The sequence below is a fragment of the Schistocerca americana genome, chromosome 4 (genome assembly GCF_021461395.2).
Source record: "Schistocerca americana isolate TAMUIC-IGC-003095 chromosome 4, iqSchAmer2.1, whole genome shotgun sequence".
NCBI lineage: Eukaryota > Metazoa > Arthropoda > Insecta > Orthoptera > Acrididae > Schistocerca > Schistocerca americana.
The window spans coordinates 375,788,909-375,811,435 of NC_060122.1; the positions used below are offsets into that span (position 1 = coordinate 375,788,909).

The window sequence follows — 22,527 nt, forward strand, 5'->3', positions numbered from 1 at the left end:
ATCGCCACGATTACCGAGCATAGTGATGGTATCAAGGACTACACGCTGATTCTTTGCGGCTAAAAGATACGCCCGGAGAGGAGAAATTGATGAGTGGCTTTTAACGAAATTGTAAAGGAATGCTCGGAGAATAAACAGCGAAAAAACAAACAGCACGCCACAAATGGTCGGCAGAGCCTGCGAGCCGACCGCAGGTAATGGATTCTGACAGCAGCAGAACTGACTGAAGCACACGCGGGACAAAAAACGCGACGCCGCTCCGTGGGATTAAAACTGTCAATTAAACACGATAATTGCTTTTATAGACCTGTCAATTACTGAGAACGGGTATTAGAGGAATGGATTTATGGCTTTGCCAATATTCGTGTCAATCATCCGTAAAAATTCACGTTTCTGTCATAGCAGCGACAGAAGCGAAGACAGTATGCCCCTCATTGAATATCTTTGCCGTTCTCTTTCTAAATAAAGACGCGGACTTTCTTCCAAACATAAAGCTGCGTACTTCACCGTTGTTGCAACAACAGTAATTTCTAATTATCTCGTTTATATACAAGCAGGAGATAAGATTTCAAATTCGTGTCTGTGAAGGGCAATTACGTCCCTGTCGTGTTCTAATACGACACAAATTCTTCGTGAACGTAACTGGTGATGTTTCATTATAAATCAGTAATATCTAACGCAACGGAGAGGTATCCTCTCTCTGATACACAGAACACAGGAATCGATCCCTGTAAACAACTAAGATATTTTTTGTAACTGGATCCACACAGCATGAACTATTCGATGGAAAAGCTGCGGTTAGTATTTCGTAATGTAATCGTACTGTCATATCGCTGGCTTGGTTGCGGAGTATCTTTGCGGGCAGCCGCGTCTGTAGAGTCGAGCACGGAACACGAAACTGTTATGTTGTGTTGTGGGTAGCTCTGCATGTGAGAGGCATTGTTAGTACGGAAGTTGAAGTTTTGCTACAAGTGCTATTACAGTAAAGTGATGAAATAAGCAAATGATTCAGAGGAAAGTGTGTCAAGAAGTAATTAAAAACTGAGCAGTGCCGCCCATAACCTATTTGTGTATCCTCTCGTTGCGTGTCGTACCGTACAGTATCTATCATCCGCGCCGTGTTCAGTCACCAAGAACAAAGTAATGTGAATCAGTAATACTATTTACCACAAAAGAGAGCATTTAAGTGCCAGTGTCTTGTAGCGAGCTTGAGGACGTGCGTTCGGTCATCGCGTTCCGCATTATCAACAATCAGCCGCGCCGCGACGGTTACGCGCACGCTCGTATAAGTGAGAACTGAGAACTGAAAAATAACTTTATCAACAATGTTATATCATTATTAGTGTCAAGGAGGACTGGTATCAAAAGAAATCTGTGTATGCGTGACGAGTGTAAGAACTTTCGTGCGATAATTCGGCTTCCGCATCATCAACAATCACCCGCGTCGTGTCGGTTACGCGTGCGCTCGTCCGAATGATATTGTGGACTGGTAATCATCCATTAATTGGGATAAACACTTATGAATTAGAATGCAAACAGTGCAACCTGCGATTTTCTTTAATTGTCTCAGAATATAGTAGTTCATACCAGACGTCGAACAGTGTTGCGTTTTAACGTTGAGTGGCTCCCCTAAACCCGCTTGCATCTTTCGATAGATAATTTCAGGCAAGCCAGCAGCAGTGTGGAGCAGAGCAGTACGACCGCCGTGGGATTACCAGGTACAAGGTGTGGACAGGGCGCACGGTCCAGAAGCGATAACCAGTTACATGGGTACCACCCGACCCATTTGTACTCCCGGGCGTGTTACAGTAAGTCAGCTGAAAGATGGACGTTCTGGCCAGAGTCCAGTTAGGCGAAGAATATGGAACAGAAACAAATAAAAATGAATTTAATTTTGAAGCTTTCGGTGAAGTGATCATCTTGAATCTGTCGTCATAGCACCCACGCTCATGGATTATTTAGATACTTAAACCCACCGTTAAACGACAGGCTAATTTCTTACATCTCTTCTCGTCTTTTTCTTTCCAAATCGACATTCAGTGATAGATGGCTACTCGTCGCCCGTCTAAATACCGATGCCATCACAGCAAGAGTCACACACAAAAGCTCGCAGTGCTTGTAAGAAAAATACTGCGAACGATGGTAGCTGAGTTCTCGCACTGTAATACGGTGGCCATCATTTCAACAAAAGTGGTCACTTCCCCGCCGCTATATTCAGGCAGATAGAAATGCAGTGGCTGACTTCAAAGAGCGCCACTCCAGCACCAGGTGATGGTACCCGAGGGAGCAATTGTACGGTGTCTGCGAATGGACGACGAGGCTTACCTATACGATCGGCTGAACGGTTAGCTTCAGATATACAGCCAAGAACGCCTGCGCAAATCCAAACGCAGTTAGGAACTTTGGAAACATTCATCTTAATACGGCAAAGTAAGGGCATCCCAGCCCAGTAGCTCTGATAAGTACAACTTTGACAAAACGGGATGGTAAGAAGATCTCGCCTCAGCATATATCATGCTGCTCAATATGAAACTTCGTTAACCATTACAAAACCCATAGTATCCACACGTGTGTAGGTCTCAAAGGATATTTGCTAAGAAGTATGGTTAAGCATGGAACGTCTGGAGAAATTTCAACGACAAGTGCCACAAATGCGAAAAAATACTTCTGTGTGGATATAATGATGCTAGGATACCCCCACCACCAATATTGTTGGGGTACGGCGGTGAAGAGGGAGTATGTATAAAAAATCGAAAATAAACTATATTACTTTCGAATCCACAGTTATATGAGTCCCTGGGCTGATTGAGTATCCCCGATGACATTTAACCCATATTGTTGTTGGTTGCAGTACGAAGAGTTAACATGCAATTCTGGAGCAGGATAGTAACTTCAATTAATGTTGCTACATATGTGATCTATGTTGAATCACGAACATTAAGTGACCTGCAACACTCGCAGTGATGCGGTTGAAAATGGGAGAGGAAAGTTAATTCAGGAACGCCTCGGGAAATTTTAGTGAAACTGTGGGTTGAGATAGATAGATCTACTGTGTGAATGGAGACAAAGATGTGAAGCAAATTACGTGTAAAACCTGTCAAAAACGGCTGATATTTAGGGCAATTATTATTAACGTTTCAAAACCCCCAAACAAGGTATATTACGATGAGACAATTAATTTTATATAAGACGCATGAGACGACAATGTTGGGAAATATGCGAAAGCGGACGGCAAGTGCTCAATATGTGACGTCACTAGATGGAGTACATCGGCGCACGTGCAGCGGCTGAGCCTATCGGTCTATGGCACTTGCTCATCACCCTTCAAGTACTAACACGTCGGTGTGGCTCTGGCCATCAGAGTGCGACTTAGATCAAATGGTTCAAATGGCTCTGAGCACTATGGGACTTAACATCTATGGTCATCAGTCCCCTAGAACTTAGAACTACTTAAACCTAACTAACCTAAGGACAGCACACAACACCCAGTCATCACGAGGCAGAGAAAATCCCTGGCCCCGCCTGGAATCGAACCCGGGTACCCGGTGCGACTTAGTGCGTGAGCCTCAGGGTTTCTGTTTTGAGTCATGGATGCAGTTTTTTTTCCATTAAGTTAGGCAAATATGTGTTCACATTCAGGTCTCGCAGTCTCCCTTGCTACGGGAAAGTACAGTACAAGAAAAGAACTACCGCATTGCATCCCAAGTAAATGAGTTTAAGTTTCTGAATTGCGTCGTTACTATTAAATGACCCACCTGTTCGAAGCCCTGGAAATTAACAAACATCTAGCTCATAGTTCAGATGTCACCTTAAATGACCAGACACAGCTTAATACTTCCCTATCTTAAACCTTACAGAATACTCTCTGTTTTCCATTGCTTTCCATACTGTCTGTTCCTACGTTTTGCCCCATTTTCTTGTACTCATTGAGTTCTTTTATTTTACTGAAATTGGCTATGTCAACGATATCGACTGTAATTACAATTGTTAAGTCTTTCTTTTAACTGGTACTTGTATTACATTCCATGTTTAACACCCCTTGAAGTTGACTCATAAAGATCCGTTTTTATTTTACTTTGTTCGTTTGTTTAATGCAAACTGTTACATAGGCACAGTTTTGAGTATAATTTAAATGTTTTTTCCTGTTTCCTCCTTTTATACTTGTATTTTGTTAAACTTTTTACTTTCCAAGCCACTCTCTCGAAGATGTCATTTCCTCTATGTTCCGTCACAACCCTTCATTACTCTGCATTTATTTATTTCTGATAATCTTATAGATATTGCTTAAGTTCCTTATATTCTCTGACAGCCGCTGTGACCGAGCGATTCTAGGCGCTTCAGTCCGGAACCGTGCTGCTGCTGCGATCGCAGGATCGAATCCTACCTCGGGCATGGATGTGTTTGATGTCCTTAGGTTAGTTAGGTTTAAGTAGTTCTAAGTCTAGGGGAGTGATGACTTCAGATGCTAAGTCCCACAGTGCTTAGAACCATTTGAATCATTTGAACCACATATTCTCTGTAGTTACACATGTAATTCTTCCTTTCACTTGGTTTGCTTTTAATTGGTTTTGTACCTCCTGAAGTAGTCTTGTCAAGAATTTATTTTTTTATTGCTTCCGTTCAGTATTATAAACAATTACATAGGCTTGCTGTTTCAGTTTTGTGTTAGTCTCTTTTCCTACTTGCTCCTTTTATCTGTATTTACTGCTCAGCTTTTTACTTTTTACTTTGCATAACCACCACACTATCAAAGATTTTATTTAATTCACGTTTCTGCTTCAATCTAGATATGTAAATTCCTTGCAGTCTACCGAGCGAGGTGGCGCAGTGGTTAGCACACTGGACTCGTATTCTGGAGGACAACGGTTCAATCCCGCGTCCGGCCATCCTGATACGGGTTTTCCGTGATTTCCCTAAATCGCTCCAGGCAAATGCCGGGATGGTTCCTTTGAAAGGACACGGCCGATTTCCTTCCCCGTCCTTCCCTAATCCGATCAGACCGATGACTTCGCTGTTTGGTCTCTTCCCCCAAACAATCCCAATCCCTTCCAGTCTCGTTTAAAAATACTTTAACTTTTTTGGTGACAATAGTCAGTAAAAGTCTGAGGTTGGTCTTGTAGCTGTAAACCGGTTAATACAATAAAAGTAATACTGTAGAACAAAAGCAAGCTATCGCTTTTCATTTATTGCAATGTTGTACCAGCAAGAACCGATGGAAGATTCGGTTAATGTGACCTACTTAATTTATCAAGTCTATAAGCAAAGAAAGAAGGCACAAAAGAAAAAAAATAGAAAATAATAACAGCTTTTACTTGATTACATCTGGTAACGTCCCACGTTCAACGTTTGTCTTCCACTTTTGGGACATTTCCCAAAATTTGCAGTCAGATGCCTCGTATATTAAATTTCTTGTCACAGCGTCATCTACGTCACTTCGGGGGTTTCTAGTAGTTAATAAGAATCCCTCTGCATATCTCTAATTCATACTTTTAGATGAGTATTGGTTCTTTTAAGAAGATATAAGTAAATGGTATAGGGACTCTTCGTTCTCTTCCAGTCCTATATACGACTGAGGTAACAAATAAATATAATCATGATATATTTACGGACTCGATCATCAGTGTGCGACTCCTTGCGTATTAGCAATGCAAAAACACCTGTAACAATATTTCAGTATAATAATATTTTTAGTAAAAGGTAGACATCAAAGAAGGGCTGTTCCGTGACACCTAACACGTAAGTACGACCAGTATATCTAATCAAGACGTTATAGCACCGCTGTCTGTTAACAGAATGTGCAGAGTGCGGTTTGGAATGCTTACGAGATTCCAGCTATAGGCGTATTTGTTACTGTTGGCTTATTTTAGTCTATGACGTGGTATATAGCTTCTTATTCACTGCATAGCAGCTGCAGCAGATCTTGTAAATAAACTCGAGCTCTGCGAACTGCTAGATAGTCACGAATAAAAACAGTGATCCTGGGAGAATAGCATCTGTTTCTTCAATTTCAAGGTAAGACCAGAAATACTCTTAGACTACCGATTTCGGCCCATAGTGGCCCTCTATAGATTTATTTAATATATACTAATGTAATACTAATGTATTAACTAGCGAGGAATTTCACTTCTAGAAATTGAATTCAAAATCTTTAAAACTCTGCTGCTAAACCGAATGAAACCACTGGCCGAAGGAATTGTAGGCCACATATCAATGTGAACTCGTCCCCGCGCAGTCTACCGTTGACCACATATTTACTTTGAGGCATATGACAGGAAACTTCTGTGGGTTCAGTCGGGATCTACGCCTCATCTTCATCGATTTTCAGCAAGTTTATGACAGCGTTGACCGCGCCACATTATGGTAAACGTTAGAGGAACTTGGCATCCCGTCAAAATACATCCGTCTAATTGCAGCTAGCGACTCCCAGTCAACTTCTGAAGTACGGTCTGGCAACCAACTATCACCTTCACTATCCAAAATGGATTGAGACAAGGAGATCCACTGTCGCCAATAATATTTAACTTGGCCTTGGAAAAAGTAGGCCGTTACACTTGCCGAACCAGAGAAATGGAGATGGTGGGAGAAGACACAATTCTGGCATTTTCAGACAATGTTGTGTTCCTTGGCGATATCCTAGAGTAAATGTGTGCTAATACTTCCCGATTCCTCCAAAATGCAAAGGAAATTGGGCTTTAGGTGAACGAGGACAAAACTAAATATCTTGGAGTATCACGTCATCGAGTTGTCCCTTCCTACATTGTTTTAGAGGGGCATACCTTCGAAAGTGCTGAAGAGTTCAAATACCTGGGCTCAGTATTAACCGACAAAAGCGAAGTGACGATAGAATTACATCAATGCATAACAAGCACTAACAGCGTGTTCCTTAGTCTGAACAATCTTTTTAAATCTCGTCTAATATCTCAGAAGAACAAAGTCCATCTGTAGATGATACTGCTAAGGCCAACACTTTTATACGGCTGTGAAACTTTGGAGACATCAGCAACGACAGAAGATTCAATATGTGAGTTTGAAAGAAAGGTTCTTCGGAAGGTCTATGGACACGTCTACAGTAACATGAAAGGTAAATGGGAAAGAAGGGAAAATGAAGACCTGTACCAGAGGTTTGAAAAGCCACACAATGGACGACTATTGGGACCCGAGGCGACTACAATGGTTTGGCCTTATCTTACGAGCGGACGGATCCCTTCTTGAGAGAGTCCTCCACTCTCAACCCACGGGAAAATGCCCGAGAGGACGCCCAAGAACGCGTTGGAAGGAGGAATGATGACGATATTTCAAGAAATGGAACCAGCGGTCGTGGAGGATGATGCTGGAGATCGAAAAAGATGGAGTGCCAACTGCAGCAAATACGTCCTCGTTTGTGATTGACAGACATTCTTTTATTGGGGTTTCTGTGTTTGTAACGGTTTTTTTTCCTATTGTTCTTCTGCTGTAGGCTTCAAAGACCCGCTAACATAATAAATGATGATGCTGATGATGAATAAGTATTATTTTAGAAACTGTTTTGAACATACCCAAAGATGGTTTGTATGGATCTAAATCAAAAGTTTAACGAGAATATTGTGAACATAAACTGAAATTAAGGAAACAAATTATAAATACGAGCAGTTGTTCAGCGCTACTATAGAATTGAGCGTGGAATCGTTTCTACTATTCTACTTTTACTATGCAACACACTTCACCATGCTATCCGGTACAGCCTTTTCCCAGCATTGCTTCCAATTTCTTCAAAGGAAAAACGTCAGGCCCATTCTTCTTATTGGCCTACTGCAGATTATTTCTCTAAAACTGAAAAAAAGTCTTCTGTGTTGAGAGCCTTTAGCCTTACGACCCATAGTCACTTGCTTTCAAAGCCAATGTTTCACACTATTTCGTCTGTTACTTTCCAGTATACAGATATATGTAACGATGAGCCATAACTGGTTGACCACCTGCTTAATTGATTTTTGGTTCAATTTTTGAACACTGATAGAGGCACAAATTATGTCATTTCGTACAAAAAGAAGCCAACTACATATGCGGGCCCTGTACCGTACGTCACAACACATGACAACTACAGGTCTTGGGATGACCTGCAGCGAACGTCTCCGGCAGGGGGTGAGTTTCTGTTTGACACAAATTTAATTCTTTGTATCTACATGTTTAAATAGTCTCATGCTTTCGATAACACATGGCGAAATTATCAACTTTATTGTGCGTTTTTTCATTGGCATACTGATTCCCTGCCTGGCCCCAGACGTAGCCGAGCGTTCGGATTTATGTCGGCAAGTACACTACCGGCCATTAAGATTTCTCCACCAAGAAGAAATGGAGATGATAAACGGGTATTCATTGGACAAATATATTATACTAGAACTGAACTGTGATTATGTTTTCACGCAATTTGGGTGCATAGATCCTGGGAAATCAGTATCCAGAACAACCACCTCTGGCCGTAATAACGGCCTTGATACGCCTGGGCATTGAGTCAAACAGAGCTTGGATGGCGTGTACAGGTACAGCTGCCCATGCAGCTTCAACACGATACCACAGTTCATCAAGAGTAGTGACTGGCGTATTGTGACGAGCCAGTTGCTCGACCAACATTGACCAGGCGTTTTAAACTGGTGAGAGATCTGAAGAATGTGCTGGCCAGGGCAGCAGTCGACCATTTTCTGTGTCCAAAAAGGCCCGTACAGGACCTGCAACATGCGGTCGTGCATTATCCTGCTGAAATGTAGGGTTTCGCAGGAATCGAATGAAGTGTAGAGCCACGGGTCGTAACACATCTGAAAAGTATCGTCCACAGTTCGAAGTGCAGTCAATGCGAAAAAGAGGTGACCGAGACGTGTAACCAATGGCACCTCATACCACCACGCCGGGTAATACGCCAGTATGACGATGACGAATACACGCTTCCAATGTGCGTTCACCGCTATGTAGCCAAACACGGATGCGACCATCGTGATGCTGTAAACAGAACCTGGATTCATCCGAAAAAATGACGTTTTGCCATTCGTGCACCCAGGTTCGTCGTTGAGTACGCCATCGCAGGCGCTCCTGTCTGTGATGCAGCGTCAAGTGTAACCGCAGCCATGGTCTCCAAGCTGATAGTCCATGCTGCTGCAAACGTCGTCGAACTGTTCGTGCAGATGGTTGTTGTCTTGCAAACGGCCCCATCTGTTGACTCAGGGACCGAGACGTGGCCGCACGATCCGTTACAGCCATGCGGATAAGATGCCTGTCATCTCGACTGCTAGTGATACTAGGCCGTTGGGATCCAGCACAGCGTTGCGTATTACCCTCCTGAACCCACCGATCCCATATTCTGCTGACAGACATCGGATCTCCCCCAACGCGAGCAGCAATATCGTGATACGATAAACTGCAATCGCGATAGGCTACAATCCGACCTTTATCAAAGTCGCAAACGTAATGGTTCGCATTTCTCCTCCTTACACGAGGCATCACAACAACAGTTCACCAGGCAACGTCGGTCAACTGCTGTTTGTGTGTGAGAAATCGCTTGGAAACTTTCCTCATGTCAGCCCGTTGTAGGTGACGCCACCAGCGCCAGCCTTGTGTGAATGCTCTGAAAAGCTAATCATTTGCATATCACAGCATCTTCTTCCTGTCGGTTAAATTTCGCGTCTGTAGCATGTCATCTTCGTGGTGTAGCAAGTTTAATGGCCAGTAGTGTAACTGGTCTGAATTCACAAGTTCGTTGCGGGGCTCTTATTTACAGTGAGTCCTGACACAGAAAGTCCGGTTCATGATTGATATTACAACCCTCTGTTCTTCCTTAGGTAAAATCTATTTTGGCTATCGGAGGGGAAATTCTCATTAAAAGAGCATACGGATAGTTAATTATCCATTTCAACAAGTCTATTATAAATTAATTCAGACCGGACTGCAAAAATATTAGTTATAGAAAGTTATCGATTTCTGTAGTTTATGTACTTCAAGACTTCCAGAAAAATCAGAAGATAAGACAAAATTTGGCGTATAATACCATCATTAAAACAATTTAGAGTTCGGGTCATGCACATTCCATATCGCTCAAAAATGTCGCTGTTTTCAGATTTTACAATCAATTTGAGTACTTTCCAAAATCATCAGACTGTTATATAGCTTAAATTTGCTCACTAATGTTTCGTGGTAACGTCGACATCGAGGAAGGTTCTTGTTCTAAAGGCATAACGCTTGTAGCGACATTCCAATCCTTCGAAACGTTTAAGTGAATTCTAGGATAGTTCCTTAAACAGCCGACGACCTCCGAAAGATGTTCGACAAAGAACCATATAAACGAGTGACAATAGACATATAAGGTAATGGAATACCTTCACGAATACTTTATTAGGTGGAAGAACTTTTGGGTGACAGAACACAATCTGTTACACTGGATGGCGACTTTTCATTTGAAGGTGGAGATGTATCAGATGAAGTGTAGGAGAGACGCTGATGTTCTCTAGACAAATAAACACTACACCAGATTTGGACAGAAATACTAATAACGACCTCCGAGAATACAGGACGCTACAGGAAAATATCGTCGATCGATGACTGTAAGGAAATACAGAATATTTTAGACAGTATTTTCAGCTGTCAGTAAATAGGAACAGGTAACATCTCGAAATGAAAAGCTATTACGATCTACATCTACATGGATACTCTGCAAATCACATTTAAGCGCCTGGCAGAAGGTTCGTCGAACCATCTTCGCAATAATTCTCTATTATTCCAATCTCGTACAGCACGAGCAATAAACGAACATCTATATCTTTCCGTGCGAACTCTGATTTCCCTTATTTTATTATGATGATCGTTTCTCCCTGTGTAGGTCTGCGACAGCAAACTATTTTCGCATTCGTAGGAGAAAGTTGGTGATTGAAATATCATTAGAAGATTCTGTAGCAATGAAAAACGGGTTTGCCTTAATGATGTCCACCCCAAATACTGTATCATTTCAGTGACACCACAAAACGTGCAGCCCTTCTTTGAACTTTCCCGATGTACTCCGTCAGTCCTATCTGGTAAGGATCCCACACCGCGCAGCAGTATTCTAAAAGAGGGCGGAGAAGCAAAGTGCGGGCACTCTCTTTAGTAGATCTGTTACATTTTGTAAGTGTCCCGCCAATAAGACGCAGTCTTTGGTTAGTCTTCCCGACAATATTTTCTATGTGTTCCACCCAAATTCAGTTGTTCGTAATTGTAATTCCTAGGTGTTTCGTTGAATTACGGCCTTTAGATTTGATTGATATATCGTGTAATCGAACGGACTCCTCTTAGCACTCATGTGAATCATCTCACACTCTTCATTATTTAGGGTCAACTGCCAGTTTTTACACCATACAGAAGATGAACAAGAAATTACTCGTTAAAAAGACAAAATTATTGTTTATATTCTCCTCAATGGCTAGTTGTTACGTCCATCACTAATTTGTTTCACTCATGTGAGAAAGATGTGAACTGAGTTGAAGCTGCTTTTGATGACATCGCCTTGCAGATTAGAACCAGACTACTTCATGAACAGCGACGAGAGTGCCAGGAATCAGCCAGTAAAATAAATGTAGTGTGAGTAGGGCCTCCCGTCGGGTAGACCGTTCGCCAGGTGCAACTCTTTCGATTTGACGCCACTTCGGTAACTTGCGCGCCGATGGGGATGAAATGATAATGACTCGGACAACACAACACCCAATCCCCGAGCGGAGAAAATCTCCGACCCAGCTGGGAATCGAACCCGGGCCCTTGGATTGACATTCCGTATCGCTCGCAATTTTTTTTGTCTCATTTTGTTCTATATTGTTCGTGGCGGACGTCGGATGACACTCGTTCAGATTGTTCGTCGATCCGTGCACTCAGTTTTTTTTATTACAGAGGGTGGCTAAACCCTCTGACCGAACACTCTGAGCTGCCGTGCCGGCATCGCTCAGCTACCGGAGGTGGACGATCAGGCAGTGTTGTTATTAGAGAGATATTAACTGTTTAAAAAGCTTTATTGCTTTATAAAACGATGTCTAGAAATGATTTTTGACGTTTTACACTTGCTGTGTTGTCTTGAACGTTCTATCCATCGGGCACAAGGCACTAGAAGGTTCTCTGAAGCGGAGTCACTGCGTTTACTTGCCCCCCTGCACGGACATAAATGGGAAGCTTGCAATTTAATACGCACTCAGTAGCCCAAGACTTGTATCTCAACAATTAAACAAACTGATCTACTACTGGGCAAGACAGAGCGATTACGCGTAAATAAAGCGCAATGACTATGTTTTACCACGGAGCCTGCCCACTGTACTTTGAGGACGGTACTTACCGACTATTTCGAGGTAGCCGAGCTGGCTCTTCATGGGGTCGGTGTTGATCTGGCACATGTACCAGCCGCGGTCGGACTCCCGCACGTCGCGGATGTGCAGGAACCAGGTGCGCCGGTCGCTGTGCGTCACGCCGATGCGGTGGTTCTTGGTGATCACGTGCGCCGCGATCGTCAGGATCGTCTGTGTGTCCACGCGCAGCCACGCCACCTGCCGGCGAGTGGAGATCATCATCATTCAGGAGGGCTGACAAGCGCAGAAACCGTTCTTGTGAGTACAATTGAAACTATTTAGTGACTTTCTTTTCATCAGTGCACTCTTGTAATGTTGTCATATTTATTCAGTGAGAAACACAACCGTGCTTTCTTGCATGCAGTATGGGACGAGACAGGATTCTTAAGACTATATCTACAACTACATACAACTTCATTCTGTGTTCTAGTGCAGGGGAAATCCCTGAAGAGTTTAAGAAGGGTTCATCAAAATTACATGTAAACAGGGAAGCAAGAACGACTGTCCAAATTATGGAGGCATTACATTTCAGTTCTATATACTGTATGGTTAGATCCTTAAAACTAGAATTGAGAGGAATTGAGGAAGTAGAAGAACACAGTGGCTTTTCGGCAGGGAGGTCTTGTATCGGTAACATTTGCAGCGTTAGGCAGGTGACTGACAAGAGAATGGCACAAATCTTCGAGACACACGCAGCTTTCATAGACTTGCAGAATGCTTATGACAGTGTACCACTTTCTCTGATGTGGGAGGTAGTGAATAATCAAAACATTCACAAATGTTGTAAAATAATAAACTGGTAGCCAAGATCGCAGGAATTCTTTTTATTCCATGATTACCGGTTTCGGCGAAACTAAAGCCGCCATCATCGGATCTTAGGACATATATGTCCACATATGTGCTACGTATGACAATTTTGTAAAGCCTGCGTGATATAGGCAACTAATAATATCTCCATTGTTTGCCTTGATGTTGTAACCTTTGTGTGTCCTAAGATCCGATGATGGCGGCTTTAGTTTCGCCGAAACCAGTAATCATGGAATAAAAAGAAATCCTGCGTTCTTGGCTACCAGTTAATTGTTTTACAACCATCTAGATTGCTCCCACATGAGCACAATATGCTCCCTACAAAATTCACAAATGTTATGTACAAGCCGTTAGAAAGCGGAAGAAGAGGAAGAAGATACGTCTTACATGTTAAGAAAGCTTAAGAAATAATATAAGCAATGGGAAGTGAAAGTAAACTTTTCAATCACTGAATACTTGGTTTCCAAAGGTGTAGGAAGGGATCTTGTTATGGACGACATGTCTATAGTAAAGTTTAGTCGATCATATAAATATTTAGCGACAATCATTTCGAATACAACTAGAAGCCACGAGGGCATAAATAATAGGAAAGGGAAATGTGGCAAATAAGCAGTGACTGTCCATTATTTGGAATAAAACTACGTCAAAGAAATTGAAAAGGAGGCTATACGAAACTGCAGTTGAGAGCATTTGTCTGTATGGTGCTACACTGTGAGAAACCTCTAGGGTCAATGACTAGAACTTACCGGCTATAGTAGTGTAGTTTTGGAGACGAAGTTGTGAAGTAACAAGAAGAAACAAAAGAAGATACGAAATGGTACGAGAACATATGGGAGTTACAAAGGAAATTGTAGATAAAATTGAAAATAAACTGCTAACATGGCATGGTCGTAAGAATGCCAGAGGAAATATGGTCTCCTAAAACATTGCACTGGAAACCTCTGTGACACAGAAAAAAAGGAGGACCCCGGCTACAATTGAACGAAGGAGTGGGGCGTACGATGCGGGACAGAGTCGCGCATGACGAGGACTGGCAAGACAGAAGGAGACGGTTACTTGAATGTGAGAGGCGCCGCATCGTATAGGAATCTCCCTCGAACAAGGAGACGCATAACTCCTCAAACCACCGTATGGAGCGTGGAGTACGGTCTCTTGTACTACTACTAGTCATTTCATTTTATGATCCACTCGCAAATAGAGGCAGGAAAAAACGACTGTCTTTATGCCTAATTTCTCTTACCTTATCCTCGCGGTCCAAACACGAAATGTACATTGGTGTCTGTAGAATCGTTCTGCAGTCAACTTCAAATGCCGATTTTCAGGATTTTCTGAATAGTGGAAGAAGTGTATTCGGAATTTAGAATAGGATTAGACTGCAGCTGCACAATTTATTAAACGTTTGCGCCGGGCCGGAACTGTAATCTGGATTTCTTGCTCCACGTGTATTATCGCTTTAACCACCTCGGCTATCCAAGCACAACTCCACGACCGACTCACATCTTCATATCTCGCCAAGTCTCTACTCGCACAATTCCTGTGATTCCGCACATGAAGTGGCTTTATTATTATTGTCGTTGGCTATGCATGCAGCACTATTTGTTTTCGGTGGTGTATGCAATGCCCTTCAGAAATTTCTCAAGGACATTACATAGTAAACCTCAACACACACACTGCAAATAGTGTACTCTTTCTCAGTAGTGTTTAGCGAAAAGAACGTCGTCTTGCTTCTACGGATTCCCATGTGAGTTCACAAAGCATCTCCGTAATACTCGTTTGTTGATCTAACTTAATGGCAACAAATCTAGCAGTACGCCTCCGATCTACTTCAATGTCTCCCCTTAATCCGATCTGGTGGTGATCTTAAACACCCGATCAGTACTCAAGTATGTTTAGCACGCGGTCTTCTTTAAAGGTTAATCACAGTTTATTAAAATTCTCTCGACAAAGTCTATCATTCGCCTTTCCTGCGACTATCTTTACATGTTCCTTTCATTTCATACTGCTTTGCAATGTTGTGCCTATATAATCGACGTGATTGTGTAACCAGCAGGCTACTAACATTTTATTCGAATATTGTTTTTCCTGCTACATTCACTTACATTTCTCTACATTTACAGCAAGCATTCATCAACCCACTAGAAATTATTTGAAGTCGTCTTGTATCCTCCTGCAGCGACTCGAAGACGACACCTTCCAGTACACCACGGCGTCATCAGCAAACAGCCACAGACTGTTGTTCACCCTATCCATCAGATCATTTACGAACATAAAAAACAAGAGCGTTCCTTTCACACTTCCCCGGGGCTCTCGTAACGACACGCTAGCTGTCCACGAACACTCGCAGTCGAGGACAACGTACTAGATGCCTTCGAGCCGCTCACATATATGGGAACCTATACCGTATGCTCGTACCTTTGCTAAAATTCTACAGTAGGGTACCGTTTCAAATGCTTTCCTGAACTCTGGAAATATGGTTCCTCCTTGTTGCTCTTTATCCGTAGTTTGCAGGCTATAGGTGGAAAAAAAGGGCAAGCTGAATTTACAGGATGTTTCAAAGACTTTGCGTCAAACGTCTGGGGCTGACAGATCTTTTAATGAAGAACAACTTTTGTTAGAGACAAAATGTTCGCTGTCACATACCGAAGACTGTTGTTACTGATTATGTCCCTGAGAGGCATCAGGGCGCAGACAATCTGCGGTGTGCTTATGCAACGTGCGTTGCCTATAATTCAGTCATCTGTTCGTGAAAAGGCGGTAGACGGAGCTCCTGATTCGTATTTAAAATATCATTCTCCGCCTAGAAACACTCATTCTTAACGTTTTCTTGTTGAAAATCACTTTATCAGTACGTAGTATGCAGATGCAACACACCTAGTTAATAGGTCCTTGATAGTTCAGTGAAATGTCGTCGTCCTGGTGCCGATGAATCAGATAAAAAGCCTTCCCCAGACATGAGCCCCATTTTCAGTCAACAGTCTTCTGACGTGTTTTATGAGGACCGACAGGAATATTTCTCCCGTGCCAAGATTTTCATCCCAGAGTAGCAATTGCAATCTACGTCCTCAATTATTTGTTAGATGCATTCATATCTCTGTCTTACGCTATAGTTTTTTCCCTCTACAGCTCTCTTTAGTAAAATGGAAGTTATTCCCTGATGTCGTAACAGATGTCCTACCACGGTTCCCCTTCTTCTTCTTCTTCTCAGTGTTTTCCATATTTAGCTTACCTCACCGATTCTGCGGAGAACCTCTAATTCTTATCTTACCAGTTCACCTAATTTTCAACATTCGACTGTAGCACCACATCTCTTCCGTTCCGGTTATCCCACTGGTCACTTTTCACTAGCATACAATCCTGTGCTCCAAACGGACATTCTCAGAAATTTCTTCCTCGAAATAAGGCCTATCTTAGATACTAGAAGACTTCTCTTGGCCAGATACCCTCTTCTTACCATCGCTAGTCTGCTTTATATGTATTCCTTACTTCGTCCATCATGGGTTCTTTGCTTTCTAGGTAGCAAAATTCCTTAAATTGGGTAGGCTATCGTTCTGTTGTCGCAATCACTAAAATGAATGGGAATGACAAAAGAGAGGTATAATAATTCTCAATTAGCATAAGCGACATGTACTGCATATTTGCTATGGAAAGGCATTGAAAAACCATGCAGCAAAGATTTAGTTGACAATGAAAGAGCAAAAAATGACGACGATCGACAGACGGGACAAATTCTTCCGTACATCAACAAGCACTTTGTGCTAAATTTGCAGGCCTGGAACAGGTGAAGAAATTGATGGTGCGAATAGTAAAACTTCTGAAGTCGCACGCATTATTCCATTGTCAGTTGCATTAATTTTCATTGGAGCTGAACTAAGAGAATTCATATATTACTGCAAAGTACGATGGTTAAGTGAAGTGGCATGCCTGAAACTCTTTTTCGATTTAAAATTAGCTATGGTCAAATTTATGAAGGAAAAAGGAGCGCAGGAACGAAAATTAGAACATCGGGAATGAAACGCAGACTTCGCATTTTAAGTAGACTTGACTGCACGTTGCCCACAGTAAGACACTGCAAGTTGACCTGCTTATCATTTGATAGGGATGCATTTAAAAAGAAAACCGCGTCGTGTGAGGAACACATTCTCACGAAGACAGTCCAGTTACCTAATTTCACTTACGTTAAAGAAAAGGCTAGGGTTAAAGATTCATTGCGTCCTTGAAACAATTAACAAGCAAGTTTTATGAAGATTTTGAGGACACTGTCAGTCGTTTATCTGAGCTGTTTCCGGTGGTTGCCGTTCCAGTTGAAAGCACCCTTGTGCATATACAGCTGTTGTTGATTGACCTGAAAGGTAATTCCAGTTTTACTGACAAATAAAAAGCGCCAAAACTGTCCAGGACGTCTACGTTGCTTTCCTCATGCAGAGTTTGCAAGTCACCGTAATGAGTTTGCAGAACTGCTACAGCTTTCGATCGACACATTTAGTCAAAAACTTTTTTTCCAGTTATGAAACTAAATAAATCAAGCTTACTTGGCAACTTGAGTGCGAAACTCTGTGAAATTATCTGCGTCTGTCCGTCTCCCGATAGTTTGTACCAGATAAACTTGTATTATGATTTCAACGCAGCAAAAATTGTTGAAAAATATTGGAAATTTGTTTTCTTTGTGATCTGTGTTGTTGAGAAGTGTTAAACATAAAAGAGAGGCGCCATGTCATGAATTGTGCGGCCTCTCCCGCCGGAGGTTCGAGTCCTCCCTCGGGCATGGGTGCGTGTGTTGTTCTTAGCATAGTTTAAGTAGTGTGTAAGTCTGGGGACCGATGACCTCAGCAGTTTGGTCCCTTAGGAATTCACACACAATTGAACTTTTTTTTAAACCTAAAACAAAGTAATATGCAGTGGGACTGTGCTACCATGTGAATGTGGGGCATTGGCAGTTTCTCCCGCTTCCCCCTCTTCGCCCACAGACAGCGTGGCGTGGCGGTGGGGGATATGCACTGAAGAGCCAAAGGAACTGGTACATTTGACTAATATCGTGTAGGTCCTCGTGAGCTCGCCGAATTGCCGCAACATGGCGTGGCATGGATTCGACTAATCTCTGACGTTGTGCTGGAGGGAATTGAAACCATGAATTCTGTAGGGCTGTCCATAAATTAGTAAGGGTACGAGGGGGTGGAGATCTCTTCCGAAGAGCACATTGGAGTGCATCCCTCATATGCTAAATAATGTTCATGTCTGGGGAGTTTATTAGCCAATGGAATTGTTTCAATCAGAAGCGGGTTCCTCGAGCCAATCTGTAGCAATTCTGGACGTGTGTGGTGTCCCATTCTTCTGCTGGAATTGACCAAGTCCGTCGGAATACACAATGGGTATGAATGGATGCAGGTGATCAGACAGGATGCTTACTACATGTCACCTGTATGAATCGTATCTAGACGTGTCAGGGGCCCCATAGCACTCCAACTGCACACACCCCACACCATTACAGAGCTTCCTTCAGCTTGAATAGTACCCTGCTGTTAAGCAGGTTCCATGGATTCATGATGTCTCCATAGCCATAAACGTCCATCCGCACGATACAATTTGAAACGAGACTCGTCCGTCCAGGCAACATGTTTCCAGTCACCAACAGTCCAATGTCGGTGTTGACGGGCCCAGGCGAGGCGTAAAGCTTTGTGTCGTCCGGCCATCAAGGATAACGGGTCGGCCTTCGGCTCCGAAAGCCCACATCGATGATGTTTCGTTGAATGTTGATGACCAAGCATTGGAAGACGCAGCAGTTGAACGATTCCCGTTCTTGTAAGATCTTTTCCCAGCCGCAACCATTTCGGAGATTTGACGTTTTACCTGAGTCTTGATATTCACGGTACATTCGTGAAATTGTCGTACGGAAAAATCCCCATTTCATCGCTACGTCGGTGATTCTGTATCCCATTGCTCGTGCTCCAACTGTAACACCACGTTCAATCTCACTTAAATCTTGATAACCTGCCAATGTAACAGCAGAAACCGATCTTACACTGCGCCAGATACTTGTTGACTTACATAGGCGTACCGACCGCAGCGCCGGATGCTGCCTCTTTACGTATCTCTGTATTTGAATACGCATGCCTGTATTAGTTTCTTTGGCACTTCATTGTATGGAGCGAGGCTGTGGGCTTTGAGATCGTGCCCGAGCATGGCCTATGAGCCGAAATCTTCACCGCCCCCGCAATACACAGTTTATTTCATTTAATTGATCTTGTAATTCTTCTTCATCTTCACTGAGGATAGAAAAGTCATCACCAAATCTTATCACTGGTTTCCTTTCACCATCAGTTTAATCCTTTCATTTATTTCCCTCATTGCTTCTTCGATGTATAGATGAAACAGAGGAACAATAAGACTGCATAACCGTCTTATCCCATTTTCAAGCTGAACACTTCGTGCACGGTCTTCTAGTCACATTGTTACCTGTTGGTGCTTGTACATATTGATATTACTCGCCTTTAACTGTTACTTACACCTATTTTTCTCAGAATTTTTTATTATGTCCCACTTTCAATGTCGAATGCTTTTCCAAGTCAACAAATTCTATGAACGTCTCTGGATTTATCTTCTGCCTTGCTTTCATTATCAAGTGAAACACCAGCTCTGCGAAAACGATCGTGTAGTTCCTCAATTTTCTCTTCCACTCTTATGTATTCTTTTCTGACAACTAACATCAACGCATGAGCTGTCAAGCTGACTGTGTGATAGTTCTCTCACTATCTCCTCTTGCTATTTTCAGAAATGAATGGATGACGGTTTTTCGATTGTCTGACGATATGTCGCGATCTCACACTCAATCACCCACCAACTTCATTATCCGTTTGGTTGCTACTTCCCCAAATATTTATAGAAATTACGATGGATTGTTATCTATCTCTTCTGCTTTATTTAATCTAGACTCATCCAAAGCTCTTTTAATATCTGGATCCCTTATCTCTCCCATGTCCACCCCAACTTCTTTCATCACATCACACAATTCCTCGTCCTGCATTCCTCCACTGTACTCTTCCCATCCACCCACTCTCTCCTCTTTGTTTAACTGTGGGATTCTCATTGATCTCTTAATGTTGCCGCACTTCATTTTAATTTCATCTTAGGTAATTCTGACTTCTTTTCCTATTTCTTGACATTTTTCCTGCAGCAGTTTATGCTTGGCCTCCATGTAATTCCTGTTTATTAAATTTCAAATTGAGTATTATTGTTGTATTCCGGTCTTTCCCTGAATATCGAGGTATTTCATATATTACCGAAGGGTTCTTCGCAGTTTCCTTCCCAGTATCCGTGTTTTTCCGACATTTATGATCACTCTACTTAGAAATGTCCACTCCTTCCCAGCAGAAGCCTACTGTCGTATTCCTTATAGCAGTATAGACTTCTTTAGCGAAATTCAAACGTATTCGTCAGTATTTTAGTATACCACTTCCTCCCACACTGATTATTCTGCACGATTCTCTTAAATTTCGGTGTACTCTTCATCATTACTAAATTCTTATCTGAGTCTATATCTGTTCTTATAATCCAGTATCTGATCTCGTAATCTAAGTCTGACCATGGTATAAACCAAGTGGAATCTTCCTGCATCTCTGGGCCTTTTCCAATTACCCTCCTCCTTTTGAGTTTCTTGAACAGAATATTCGCTATTATTGACTGGTATTTATGGAAAAACTCAATTGTTCTCCTCTCTCGTTCCTACTACCAAGCCTACCTTGTGTTTATTATCAAAGCTAGACCACTCGTGTTCTCAACACGAGCTCTCTACCAAACACAATCATTTGTTCAAGTTCGTTGTTCAACCTAAATGTAATATCGTTTGCCAAATTGCTTTTATTTCATGCGTTTCAGTATTTTTGGTACTTCCGAGATGAGGAATTTCTATACAAGTTACTGACCACGCAGTTGACCGTTAAATCTAAATTCTATCTGCTCAAATGCGTATAAGTTTTATGTACGAAATCATCCTTATTGATTCTTGTTTCTGTGTGGACAGTTGGTAAGAACGACCTTGTGCGTGGGCTTCGACGAATCCCTCCTTTCACTTATCCTACATTCTTCCCATTTGTTGAAATGCGATTTACGAAATGCATACTATATAGTACAGTGAGCATCAAACTCCATTATTTTCATGTCCGGGTGATATTGTTTGTGTAACTTATGCAGAAAACAAATATTCAACGATTTTTTAATCGCTGTTCCAATTTTACTTCAAGCAGTTCACCCAACTTTTCAGTCTGGATTCTTCAAAGCCATCTCTATTTGATTTTCTTAAATATTTTACGAGAATCTTTATTTTTAATTTGATCAAATTTTACGCAGCAAGATAACCTTCCCGCTGTTCATTTTAATATTAATTGAATTAATTAGTCATCAACTACTAAATTAATTGAGTCAGACTTGTTCAAAATAAAATAGCACAAAGCTCGCTTTGATCCTGACCCTTGAGCGCATTCGGTGAAATCAAAGTAGGAATCATTCAGTTTAAAACCGCAATAAGGGGATCACATTGTAATCATGAAAAACAAAGCCGTCCCGTAACACAACCTTCTCTGCACTTCAGTGTCGGCGCAAAACATGGTAACAGGTAAGGTTTCCGGAAGATCACCAGACTTAGCCACTTCTATCGGATTGCCACAGGTTGCAGCGTGATTCGTCACTTCAGATCTCTCGTTTCCCGTCATCCACCCTCCAGTGACTCCGTGTTTACCCCACTTCAAGCGTCGCTTAACTACAGAAACGTATGGCTTATAAGAAACTGCTCAATCATTGTACCGAATTCCTTTTAAATCCCTCGTTCATTGTGGTAACTGCACTGCTGGTAGCATGTTGGAACTCACGAACGATTCCTTCGCATGATATCATGCAGTTTTCTACAACCACCCTCTGTAGTACATTAAATGTATTCGCAACTGCGAATAATGACAACTATCAGCTGTAGAACGGAGTGGTGACAGTGAAAATTCGTGCGGGCCGGGACTCGAACTCTGATTTCCCGCTTATCGCGAGCGGTCGCCTTACCATTTGGCTATCTGTGCACAACTCACGGCCAGACGCAAACTTCCATAGGCCTGTCCAAAGAGAGTTTGCATCGTAATCAAAATAACGCAGGCACTGCAACATTGTATTTCTCAGCCGACACCGCGCAAGCGACTTTCAAGTACAACGTCCCACCTTCACGGGAATATGCATAATACATGTACGAGTCCGGGTCGTGGATGCATCGTTGACGACATACGGAAGTTTGTGTCTGGCCGTGAGTCGTGCACGGGTAGCCCAGTGGTAAGGCGGCTGCTCGCGATAAGCGGGAAATCAGAGTTCGAATCCCGGTCCGGCACAAACTTCCACTGTCATCATTCCGTTCTAGAGTTGATGGTTG

At 42.4% G+C, this 22,527-nt stretch overlaps 1 protein-coding gene across 1 annotated transcript in view; it reads right to left on the reverse strand.

Moving 5' to 3' along the window:
* Nucleotides 1–22,527, reverse strand: part of LOC124613495 (opioid-binding protein/cell adhesion molecule homolog) — a 202,394-nt gene that overhangs the window by 170,014 nt on the left and 9,853 nt on the right. Inside the window, exon 3 of the mRNA XM_047142203.1 lies at nt 12,314–12,521. Coding sequence (XP_046998159.1) covers nt 12,314–12,521 — 208 coding nt within the window. The remainder of the gene's footprint in view (nt 1–12,313; nt 12,522–22,527) is intronic.